The sequence below is a fragment of the Corythoichthys intestinalis genome, chromosome 17 (assembly GCF_030265065.1).
Source record: "Corythoichthys intestinalis isolate RoL2023-P3 chromosome 17, ASM3026506v1, whole genome shotgun sequence".
NCBI lineage: Eukaryota > Metazoa > Chordata > Actinopteri > Syngnathiformes > Syngnathidae > Corythoichthys > Corythoichthys intestinalis.
This window is the reverse complement of record NC_080411.1, coordinates 2259095-2271902: the sequence shown is the minus strand read 5'-3', so window position 1 is coordinate 2271902 and position 12808 is coordinate 2259095. Positions and strand designations below refer to the sequence as shown.

Sequence of the window (12808 nt, the reverse complement as noted above, 5' to 3'; positions counted from 1 at the left end):
GTATTTTCAAAAATATTGACAAGTAGTTCAGTTCAATTCAATTTTTTTCTGGCATACGACCCAATAAAGTTTTTTTTTTTTTGCAAACTCAATAAAGCTTCTGCATGAACAGGTCACGGAGCTGCGTCACACATAACGTCACACAGCCTACTCTTTCGCCGTTTGTACGCTGCTGTCAGCCTATCACTTCTACTCGCCGAGACGCCGACTCATCCCAGGAAAACAACGACAAATACGGCTCATCTTCTTCCTTGAGTTAATGAAATAATGCATTAGCGTGCGCTACATTTAGTTTTTGATTCATTCTGCACTTTCAAAGTTGCTCGCTCAAACTGGCCGTTGCTTGCTTCAGCATGCCTCCTTTTCCTTAGTTGGCGCCTCGCTCGGAAATTTATTAAAAATGTCCACATTCGGTTCGTCCTTCTTGACATCACAACAGCTCTTGGGATATGTAGTCTTTTGTGCTGTTTTCGGTTTTGAAAAAGGACAAGAAATGATGGAAATATGGAGATAGATACATGGTCCATGCAGCGTTTTAATGCATATTTATGAGTGCAATAAAAATATAAAATTCAAATGACATTATCTCCCGTTTTTCTTGGTCGAATGACTTCAAATAAAAACTGGTGTGAGCATCAACTTCCGCACTTTCAAATGAGACCAACCAGCGGCACGTGGGTGACGTAATTACAGCGTGACGAAGCTTCAAAGACGACACGCGTAAACGGGTCGCTGCCGACACGTTCGGTGTTAAAGGGTTAAAGTATATCATTTTCATGACTGTACTTCTGTACAGTATCTATCTATCTATTAGGGGTGTACCATCTTAGGCCCCCCACGGTTCGATTACGATTCAGGGTGCTACGATCCGAATATTAAACGATGATTCCGGTGTTGAGGATGATTGCGGTTGTTACGATTATCACAATTATCGATGCATCGTACGTTACTACGTAATACAGTAACCAAACAAATTTATGTCCAGTATTTATTTAAAATATCCTAATGATTCAACAGGAACGATGAAAACATACCCATACAACAAAAAGCTGCCCTTAAGCTGCTTTTTTATTTATTTAATTTTTACAAGAAAGTGCAAAAACATTTTAGTACTCCCATTTTAAAGGGAGTACTTATTTCTGTCAACAATACAATAAAATTTACACAGGTGGAATGAATTCCACATTTTGTGGAAACAAAGTGTCTTTAGAAATAAGACTTCTTTTAACCAATATACTTTGTTTTCACAGAATTCTGTACTATTTCGCATGTTTGTAGTGTTACCGCTAGGGTTGTTCCGATCATGTTTTTTTGCTCCCGATCCGATCCCAATCGTTTTAGTTTGAGTATCTGCCGATCCCGATATTTCCCGATCTGATGGCTTTTTTTGGGTCCCGATTCAATTGCAATCATTCACGATAATTTTTCCCGATCATATACATTTTGGCAATGCATTAAGAAAAAAATGAATAAAACTCTGACGAATATATACATTCAACATACAGTACATAAGTACTGTATTTGTTTATTATGACAATAAATCCTCAAGATGGCATTTACATTATTAACATTCTTTCTGTGAGAGGGATCCACGGATAGAAAGACTTGTGACTTTGTATATTGTGACTAAATATTGTCATCTAGTGTATTTGTTGAGCTTTCAGTAAATTATACTGTAGCCATGCCCAAATGCATGATGGGAAGTGGAACCATGGCTGTGCGTAGTGCTACCAATTGATATATCTTCTCTGCGTTGGGAAATAACATAAGGTGTTAAGACAAAGATCAATTGCTACCTTGCTTCCCCACATTGCTTCCCATGATATTTCTTATCATAGGGAGAGGGATTGTAAGGCTTTAGCCAATTAGAAAAAGGTGCCAAAGGCTGCCAAAATTCACTCTACTCATTTTACGCTGCCTTTTATCTCTCTATATAGGTAAAACTGCGCCATTACAGATTGAGCGCGACAATGCGTGAGTGGGTCGTGCAGCGCATGCATTAATTGCGTTAAATATTTTAACGTGCTACATTTTTTTAAACATTAATTACCGCCGTTATCGTGATAAATTTGATAGCCCTACCTTAAGCCTAAACAAAAGACTCTGGATGAGTGTAACATATTATGTCTGTAACGTTGAATACAATTAGAAAACAATTAAAAAATATATATATATTAAAAAAAGGCATGGCCGATATTTTTTTGCCGATTCCGATACTTTACAAATGACGTGATCAGACCCGATCGATCGATCGGAACATCTCTAGTTACCGCTGTACTGAATCGGGGTTTTACACGTTCTGCATATGAAATACATGTTCACGAATTCGCTAATTAGCTTAGCGCTCTGCGCTAACTAATAACGTCTCAAAAACTACAACAATAAAGGCTAAACAGTACAAGAGGGTTCGTGTACTCACCTCTTTTAGATGCACACGGGTCCTAGCTACACACTCAGGACATTTTTCAATTGAAATGCCTTAAAACTACTGCTGGACATCTAAATGACAAGGAGCAACGAACTATCTCCCCCTCTTGCTCTAAAAAAATAACTTACCTTAAAATAACTTACTTACCTTACTTACGCAACCACCGGGTTGCGATTCTGGTCCTGCCTCTCTCATATACAATTTTATGTTCCACTCTTTTAAAAAGGAGTAAGTCTCTCTCTCTCAGTAACCAGCAGCATCCATCATAACATGCGCGCACCTGCTAATTGTGCCCGGCGGCAGATGTGTCTTGAATTTTGTTCTGCTACGAGCGGCTGCCATAAAGTTATGAGGGAAAAAACATCGTTTTTGAACCTTTATGAATCGTGATCAAATCGTCACGTGTCGAATCGCGATACATGTAATAATCGATTTTTTGGAACTCCTCTACTATCTATCTATCTATCGATATACAGTATGTATATATATATATATATATATATATATATATATATATATAGTGTCTAAATCATAGTGTATTTTAATAGCTCTATATTCTATCCATGCTTAATTCCCGAGAGTTAACATGGTGAAGTTGGTGTTTTCCTTTTAGTATGCTATAATTGCCAACATTAAAATAGGAGAAAAAAATTCAAATATATTTATTGAGATTATGGTTGTACTTGTTTGACAAGTGAAAATGTTTTCTTTGTAAAGTTTGACAATTGAAGAGGTTATTTTTATTTCATCTTATTAAAACAATATATTTGTAGCAGTGGGCTAGTCTTCTATTATTCATCTGAGTTCACGTGGTTTCATGACAACACTAAAAGTCACTTTGGGAATTCTAGGTGGAGATGGAGTTGAAGTCAGAGTCCACCCAGCAGAACTACTGGATGATCCAGTACCAGAGACTGCTGGATGCCAAGCCCTTGTCACTGCGCATGCAGGTACTGTGCCATTCACGATATATCTGACTCACTGAAGTATCTGAAAAGTAATTTTATGGATGTTTGTCCATCACAGGAAGCCGGTGTGGAAAAAGAGTTAGTAAATCTACTATGCAAACTGTCAGCTCAGCATTACTTGCCTATCATGGCTCACCATCGCGTGAATACCGAGGCCCTTCGCCACATGAACTCTTCTGACTTAAAGAAGGTCTGTATACAACACTGATGACTCATTCACACCTAGCCATTTTCACCTGTGCAACCCCCTTCGCTCCTGGCCGTTTTACTGCATTTTGACTGATTTTGCAAGGCCCACAGAAAATTCAGTTCTATTGCTATATAAACATAGAACCCACCAAAAGAAAGATTAGACTCTTTTTTTTTTTTTCACCAGGGAAAAAAAAAGTATATCTTTTTTCAATTCTTAAGAAATCAGCATTAGAAAATAGCTTAGTTAGAGCAATTTTCCAATTTCTCCTGAAAAAACTGAGAAATTGAGCTTTGACTTTAACACAGCTATTTTTTGCTTTTGTGACATCCCAAACATATGAATAATGTTTTCCTTCTACAAAATAACATAAACACTAAGACAAATAGAGCTTTTGATAGCAAAGTAACCATTTATTTACTCATAACTAAACTATTGAACTGAGAGATGACGCTGCTGTGGCCGCCATAGCCGTGGTAAAACTTTCCCTCATTGCTCCCTGTCTCATCAAGATGGATTTTTTTTTGTCTTTCTTTTGTGGTGACCACTGCCTCGCGGAGGAGTTCACCTGGGGAACTTGTGTGGGGAATGTTTTGTTCCTCGGTGGGAACTGGTTTGTCCGTGCGCGTTTCCGGCTGAGTTGCGGGACACTGGGGGGGTCACAGGGGACGTGAGCGGCTGAGCACGGTGGCGCGGGCACTGCTCGGTGAGCAGCACGGACTCAAAGATATCGTCCGCTGCAATGGTGGTTCCGGTCGTTCTGCTCGGTCGTCCGGTGCCTGGCATCCCGGGAGTCCTTCCAGTTGTTCTGCTCGGTAGTCCACCGCCTGGCATCCCGGACGTCCTCCCGGTCGTCCTGCTCCGACTTCCCGCGCCTGGCGTCCTGGACGTCCTCCTGGTCGTCCATTCAGTCGTCTTCTGCCGGCGCCCCGGCCATGCAGCCCGGCCGTTCGTTCCGTTGAATCGGGTTGCGGGTCTTACCAAATGTGCTACTGCCCTCCAGTGGCCCGTTTTATTGCTTTAAAATGCATTTTCAGCATTGTGCTTTGGGGCAAAGTTGCATCAGAACCTAGAGATGTCTCTTGTGGAAAAAAAACGTAAAAGACGTATATATTAGGGCTGTCAAACGATTAAAATTTTTAATCGAGTCAATTACAGCATAAAAATTAATTAATCGTAATTAATCGCAATTCAAGCCATCTATAAAATATGCCATATTTTTCTGTAAATTATTGTTGGAATGGAAAGATAAGACACAAGACGGATTTATACATTCAACATACGGTACATAAGTACTGTATTTGTTTATTATAACAATAAATCAACAAGATGGCATTAACATTATTAACATTCTGTTAAAGCGATCCATGGATAGAAAGACTTGTAGTTCTTAAAAGATAAATGTTAGTACAAGTTATAGAAATGTTATATTAAAACCCCTCTTAATGTTTTCGTTTTAATAAAATTTGTAAAAAATTTTAAACAAAAAATAAACTAGTAGCTCGCCATTGTTGATGTCAATAATTACACAATGCTCATGGGTGCTTAAGCCCATAAAATCAGTCGCATCCAAGCGCCAGCAGAGGGCGACAAAACACCAGAAAAAACACAAGTAACAAGTGGACATGACACTGTGCTGTCATTTTAATCTGTTTGAGCGGGGTATGTGCGTTAAATGCGTCAAATATTTTAACGTGATTAATTTAAAAAATTAATTATCGCCCGTTAACGCGATAATTTTGACAGCCCCAATATAAATACATTTTTGGCACACTGAAACAATTAAAAATAAAAGTATTTATACGTTTTTGGGAGCAAATGAGTTAAGATATGTGTTTGCTTTCTCCTTGATATGTGTGATATGTATTTACTAGGGCTGTCAAACGATTAAAATTTTCAATTGAGTTAATTACAGCTTAAAAATTAATTAATCGTAATTAATCGCAATTCAAACCATCTGTAAAATATGCCATATTTTTCTGTAAATTATTGTTGGAATGGAAAGATAAGACACAAGATGGATATATACATTCAACATACGGTACATAAGTACTGTATTTGTTTATTATAACAATAAATCAACAAGATGGCATTAACATTATTAACATTCTGTTAAAGCGATCCATAGATAGAAAGACTTGTAGTTCTTAAAAGATAAATGTTAGTACAAGTTATAGAAATTTTAGATTAAAACCCCTCTTAATGTTTTCATTTTGGTAAAATTTGTCAAATTTTCAATCAAAAAATAAACTAGTAGCTCGCCATTGTTCATGTCAATAATTACACAATGCTCATGGGTGCTTAAGCCCATAAAATCAGTCGCACCCAAGCGCCAGCAGAGGGAGACAAAACTCCAAAAAAACACAAGTAACAAGTTGGCATTGCACTGTGCATGTTTTAATCTGTTTGAGCGGGGCATGTGCGTAAATTCTGTCAAATATTTTAACGTGATTAATTTTTTAAATTAATTACCGCCCGTTAACGCGATAATTTTTACAGCCCTAGTATTTACCTCATCGTTTCAACATTTGTAATCGGCTGACCTTGTCTTATTTTCATTTTCGGATGCAAGTAGTTCATTCTATCCGATACAAATGCTGTCAATTTAGAGCATTTATGTTATTTTGTTGTATATTTGTGGTCAAACTTGGAAGCCGGTATGGTCTCTCGGCTCATAATTTTGACTTTTTTTTTTTTTTTTTTGTAGCTTGGCATTGCCGAAATTGGCATCCAGAAAGCTCTCCTGAACTGGGCTCGAGATCGCAAGCCTGAAGGTAAAGCATGCACACCTTGACACATCGTCTCTGATAATCTCATTAAATTTTACATTATAATGGCAAACCTGACTTTAAACCTCGTTTAGTTTTAGAATGTAGTATATAACATTCAATTAAACATATCATCTTTTCTTAGGTGCTTGTAAAGTGGTGGAACAGAGCAAAGACGTTCCCGCTCCAGAGCCATCCGGTTTCTTCTTTTCATCACTACCCAACCATTCTGGCGTTTCTACCCCAAGCCCGCCTGTTACGCCCGGTACTCCTGTTACGCCATCAGCCCCGAGCCCAATAGAGGGAATCGGAAGCTCAGAATGTGTTGTCTGCATGGAGACAGGGGTAAAATAAAAAAACAAAATGTTTCGTCGTAACAAAACAACCGATAAAGCTTTTGCCCATGTTGTCTAATAAATGACTGTTTTACTGTAATTCCTTCCAGGCTCAAGTCATCTTTCTGCCATGTGGCCATGTTTGCTGTTGTCAGGTCTGTAGTGACGCCCTACTGAAGTGCCCCCTGTGTCAAGGTGCCCTGTCGCAGCGCATACGCCTTTACATCAGCTAGAAGCAACCGTGGCAACCCTAGGACTTTATCATAAAACGTGCATGATGACAATGCTGCTGTGAGCTCATGTATAGCGATGCTTTGAGTAGATTTTTGAAATGCTGAGCCCCCCCTTTATTAACCAAAAACTGACGTTATTGTTCAAAACGTTTGGAGTATTTTTATGTTGTTGTTTGTATCAGTCAAGCATTTGTTTGAAACTGATTTATTTTTATGTTAGTACACATTAACAGATATGTGCCTTTTTCTGAAAACAATACATTTTGTTTCTGTACACCGTAATAACCACGTACCAACCTTATGTATATGGACATAACACAGACAAGCCATTAGCTTTATGATCTCTTGCACATACAATAATAAGTAAATAAATAAGCAAAAAAATAATACACCCATTGATCAAAATAGTAACTAACCAGAATATTTGGAGTACAGTGGTATGAAGGAGTATCTGAACTAGTGCTGCAACAATTAATCGATTAGCTCGACTATTCGATTAGAAAAAAATGTTCGAATTAAATTTTGTTGCTTCGAGTATTCGTTTAATTAAAGTGGCGTTGTAATAGTTTGTTTTGAAAGTGTTTACATTTAGTTTTATTGATTAGTGTGTATACGCTGCCCTCTGGTCTGCCTCATTTCATATGGTTGAATCTAAATGCTCCCTGTTAAGACCAACGTCAGCTAAATTTTTGTTTGGGCTAATGTTTTTAAATGCATTCATAATTTAGTTTAAAGGTATATTTAGTCGTTTTTTTGTGGGAATATGAGGCTGAACTAATTGTTAAGAGAATTGTTAAAAATAAAATAAAAAAAGGTTAGCATTTTATAGCATTTAAGCTAGCAGACTTTTGCTATGTAAGTTAGTCAATTGTTTTGTTTTTTTGTACATAGATCCTCATTTGTTTATTTTTTATTTTTATACCTTTTGAGGCTCATCCCAGGTATTTTAATTTTTCATGTTCCTTATCAGATGACTCGATTATTCGAACTAACTAGTTCATCGATTAATCGACTACTAAAAGAATCGATAGCTGCAGGCCTAATCTGAACCTTTTGGTGTTTCTGACCTTTCTGCTTAAAATTACCATCAAATGTGGTCTGTTCTTTATCAAAATCACACAGATGAAAAAACTGTCTGCTTTAACTAAAACCAACCAAACATTTCTAGGTTTTCATATTTTAATTAGGATCGTATGCAAACAGTGACAGAAGGGAGAAAAATAAGTAAGTGAACCATCACATTTAATATTTTGTGGCCCCGCCTTTAGCAGCAATAACTTCAACCAGACGCTTTCTGTAGCTGCAGATCAGGCTGGCACATCCGTCAGGACTAATCTTGGCCCATTTTTCTCTACAAAACTGCTGTAGTTCAGTAAGATTCCTGGGATGTCTGGCACGAATCACTGTGTTTGAGTCATACCACAGAATCTCAATGGGGTTCAAGTCTTGGCCACTCCAGAACGTGTATTTTGTTCTTCTGAAACCATTCTGAAGTTGATTTTCGTTTGTGTTTTGGATCATTGTCTTGTTGCAGCATCCACCCTCTTTTTACCTGACAGATGGCCTTAAGTTTTCTTGCAAAACATCCTGATAAACTTTTGAATTCATTCTTCCATTAATGATTGTAAGTTGTCCAGGCCCTGAAGTAGCAAAACAGCCCCAAATCATGACGCACCCTCCAGCATGCTTCACGGTGGTTATGAGGTGTTGATGTTGGTGGACTGTTCCATTTTTCCTCCACACATGACCTTGTGTGTTACTCCCAAACGATTCAACTATGGTTTCATCAGTCCACAAAATATTTTGCCAAGTTCCTTTTTGCAGACATTAAAGCAGCAACAATGTTTTTTTTTTTTTTTTTTTATTGAGTGGCCTCCCATGAGCACCATTCTTGACCATAGATTTTCATATAGTTGATGTGTGCACAGAAATGTCTGTAACTCTTAAGCAGACACTCTAGGGTTCTTTTTGTACCTCTCTGAGTATTCTGCGCCGAACTCGTGGCGTCATCTTTGGTGGACGGCCACTCCTTGGGAGAGACGCAACAGTGCCAAACTCTCCATTTGTTGACAACTTCTCTGACTGTCAATTGATGAACATCCAGACTTTTAGAGATGGTTTTGTATCCTTTCCCAGCTTTATACAAATCCTTGATGGCAGGTCTTCAGACAGCTCTTTTGACCGAGCCATGACGTACATCAGGCAATGCTTCTCATCAAGGTAATTCTTAGCAGGTGTAGAATCCTAAACTTAAAGCCCTCAGAATCCGACGATCTCCTCGCTCCGTACACCTCACGACGCTGGACAGCGGCCAAGAAAAAGTCCCACGCCGCTCTTTCACAGTTGGTTCGTTTAATCCAAAAAGAAAGTAATCCAAACGCTTTTTATCCAAAAACATAACAAAAGAGCAACCGAGAGATAGCTGGAGAGAGATAGAAAGTTGTTAATCCAAATTGGAAGAGAGAGCAAGAGAGAGACTAATCCAGAGAGGGAAAGAGAGAGGGATACAGATGTCAAAAAACTATTTTGGCTCCATGCTTCCTGCTTTCTCTGCCTAGCGTGACTCCCCGCACACACGGCCAACCCCGCCTCTATATCAAACGACATGACGTCACAAGTCCGTCCCAAGAAACCAAACAAACAAATCACAAGCCTGTCTTATACAGTAGAACCAAAATAAACTATTCACTAACATGTATATCTAACTAAACATTATTTAGGCTCCTACACCAGGTGTGTGTTTTATAGCGGGCAGGGCAACTTTAAACCACTCATCCATGATTGGGCACACACCTGACTTAAATTTTTTGGTAAAAATTGGTTTCAATTGCTCTTTAAAGAGCTTATGACACGAGAAAAAAAGTCTGAAATGTCATTATTATGTGAATTAGAATCATATTTTGAGACGATTCGACTATATACAACAATTTAGCAAAGCACAGATGACGAGAAATTAGTCTTTTAATCTGCCGGTTAGCCACGCCTACCATTATAGGGCTTTAGCGTCCCCAACAGGTGGATGACGTCAGCGGTAGACTTGGCTCATCGATTTTACTATTCAGCCCATTGAGGGGAAATTATTCAGAACGAGGAAAACGAGACGAAGAAAGCCGTAAAATGTCATTGTTTCAGTCTCTCTACTCCAATATTTTTACAGGATATTCTTTTTACCCAAGTATTTTTCCCCAATAGCTATATAAATGGCTTGAGAAGGACCAGTCAGCCCGTTGAGGGGGAACTATTCACAACGAGGAAAACGAGACGAAGAGAGCGGCAAAATGTCATTGTTTCTGTCTCTTTACTTCAATATTTTTACAGGATACTCTTTTTATCCAAGTATTTTCCCCAATTGCTAAATAAATGGCATGGTCATGACAAATAACAGTCTTGTGCTGAATGGAATATGAAATAATAAAAATTCATTTATTCAGGACATGGCAATATTACTCCATAATGGTCAAAACTGTCGACTTCACCTTTACTGTCGCACCTCCCGAACGATATTTTATGACACCTAAATCGGACATATGTCATTTTCCTTCCCCGGCTTCGGAGAATGTAAACAAACCAGAAGGCGTGACAGCTAGCCGACATGCTAACCCGAACCGAGTGATGTTTCAAAGTCTTCAAAGCGGAAAATCACACATAGCTATCCTGGATTATTTGACATGACGACCCGGTTATCGAATGTCTTAGCGGATCGGCAAACCGCCCGGCGGAGAGCAATTTACAGTTCGTTCCCCGGAGGATGGTGGCTGGAGCTAACGCAGCTAACGTGCTGCTAATGCATTAGGAGAGCTTTTTACATGCCTATCAATGATCAAATGTAAGTAGTCCTTCATTTAAAGGAAGTTTGTAGTGTTTACTTTGTAATCGCTGTATTCGTATTTGACATAATACAAAACAAGATGTTTACTCACTTCCTCGTAAGTCCAATGGTCCCACAGCAAATATCCACGGTGAATGGGAACCTTTTGAAACTCCAAAAAGGCGCATACCCCTCTCCCTCATACAGAATGATTTTTCTGCAGCCGTTTGGCTGGCGTGATGCGAAAAATAAACGTATTAATCCGCAAAATCAGCTGAATCCTTCGTCCTCAAACACAACAGTACACTGTAGCGTGAAGAGGACGTCTTCTACCGTACACGTCACAGCGCCCTCCTCCTTAATGCAAGACCGAAGCCGGAAGTCACTCATTTTCCTGGCGCGGGATTCAAAAAACTAAATAAATATAGCGATCGCTTCCACACACATCCAAGCGGTCCATATCATTCAGGGGCATAAAATACCGCGTGTATTATGAAATAAACATGCTTTTTCGTGTCAAAGGCACTTTAAGTCTCCTTAGTCGTAGGGTTCACTTACTTACTTTCCTCCCTTCTGTCATTGTTTGCATGCTATCCTCATGAAAATATGAAAACCTATAACTGTTTGGGCGGTTTTAGTCAAAGCAGATGCTGTATTTTCATCTGTGTGATTTTGACAAAGAGCAGATCACATTTGGTGGTGATGTAATGCAGAAATGTGAGAAATTCCAAAAGGTTCAGATACTTTTTCATACCACTGTACTTACACAGTATAATACCCAACACCAGAGCTGCATGAAATATTATTTTCAGTTTTGCTGGACACTGTACAACGCTGTGACATTAATTGTGGCTGTATTTCACATCATTAACAGTACCCATCAAAAGTAAGCGTTATATATTTCTATTTACAATAACTGATACAGTTCTTGTATGGGTATACGTATTATTATACAAATGGTTAGTTGTTGTTTTGATCACTTTGCATAGGTTATGTACTATTTGCTGTGTAGCAGTGTGCAATATGACACCACTTGGGTCCAACCTTGTGACCAAATCACCCACTTTTACTCTGGACAATGTTTGAGGGGTTCGAAGTGGAAATGTAGCAATTCGTAACCTTGCTGGTTTGACTGCTCTTTGCTGTTTTAAGGAAGAAATCAAGCCCTTTAGTTGTTATGCTGTGTCATCACTGTGAATTTCCCTGATACGGGTTAAGGGAATATTGTAATTTGATTATCTTTAACATACAAAATTCAGGAGATTTTTTTTTTTTTTAATAGAAACGATCAAGTAGTTATCAGGGAATTCACAATTTTGATTTCATTAGCAATGATTTGTTAATTATTCTTTTTTTTTTGTATTTCGGAGGTTAATTTAGACATGACTGATAAACCTTTTGTTATTCCTTGCATTTCATGTTTTCATTCTTGTAAAACCACACTTAGACTTAAATGGTTAACTAACAATTAGCTGCAAAACCGAGATTGTATATAATCCCCTATTAGGGGAAGGGCTTGAGCTTTTCTAGCATGGCTCTCCATCTTTATCCATTGATGTTGGGGTAATGGCACTTTGAATTCTGATTCTTTATTTAAAATGCGTGTGCGGTAGTACATGAACTAACCAAACCTTTTTGCAGCCATAACTAACTGTTATACTCTCTCAAGTGCTCTTACATACTGTACACTTAATGTTTAATGTTGAAATATATTGCAATATTATAAAACGTATGACACTTGTACTTCACGTGTAATCAATGTAAATATTGATGTGGCTGTTGTCTTGTAACAAAATTATGTACATTGTAATAGTATCACAGTATTATCACAATTAAAAATGGTCAAAGATGGCTTCTGGGGTCTTCTTATCAACCACCCAAGTGGGTGTGCATAGGATAAATGGTGTTACACTTATATAGCGCTTTTCCACCTTTCAAGGCGCTGAAAGCGCTTTACACTATCTCGCCATTCACCTACTGGTGACACAGCACCAGGAGCAACGTGGGGGTCAGTATCTTGCTCAAGGATACTTAGGCAAGTTCATCAGGGCAAAGAATCGAACCCACAACCTCTGGGT

General features: G+C 38.5%; 1 protein-coding gene across 2 annotated transcripts in view; it reads left to right on the top strand.

Moving 5' to 3' along the window:
- Nucleotides 1-12575, top strand: part of lrsam1 (leucine rich repeat and sterile alpha motif containing 1) — a 43745-nt gene extending 31170 nt beyond the window's left edge. For both annotated transcript variants that reach the window (XM_057819271.1, XM_057819272.1), the window contains exons 21-25: nt 3280-3378; nt 3455-3586; nt 6294-6360; nt 6500-6699; nt 6800-12575. In XM_057819271.1, coding sequence (XP_057675254.1) covers nt 3280-3378; nt 3455-3586; nt 6294-6360; nt 6500-6699; nt 6800-6922 — 621 coding nt within the window. In that variant the 3' untranslated portion in view covers nt 6923-12575. The remainder of the gene's footprint in view (nt 1-3279; nt 3379-3454; nt 3587-6293; nt 6361-6499; nt 6700-6799) is intronic.
- Nucleotides 12576-12808: the final 233 nt, after the last annotated feature.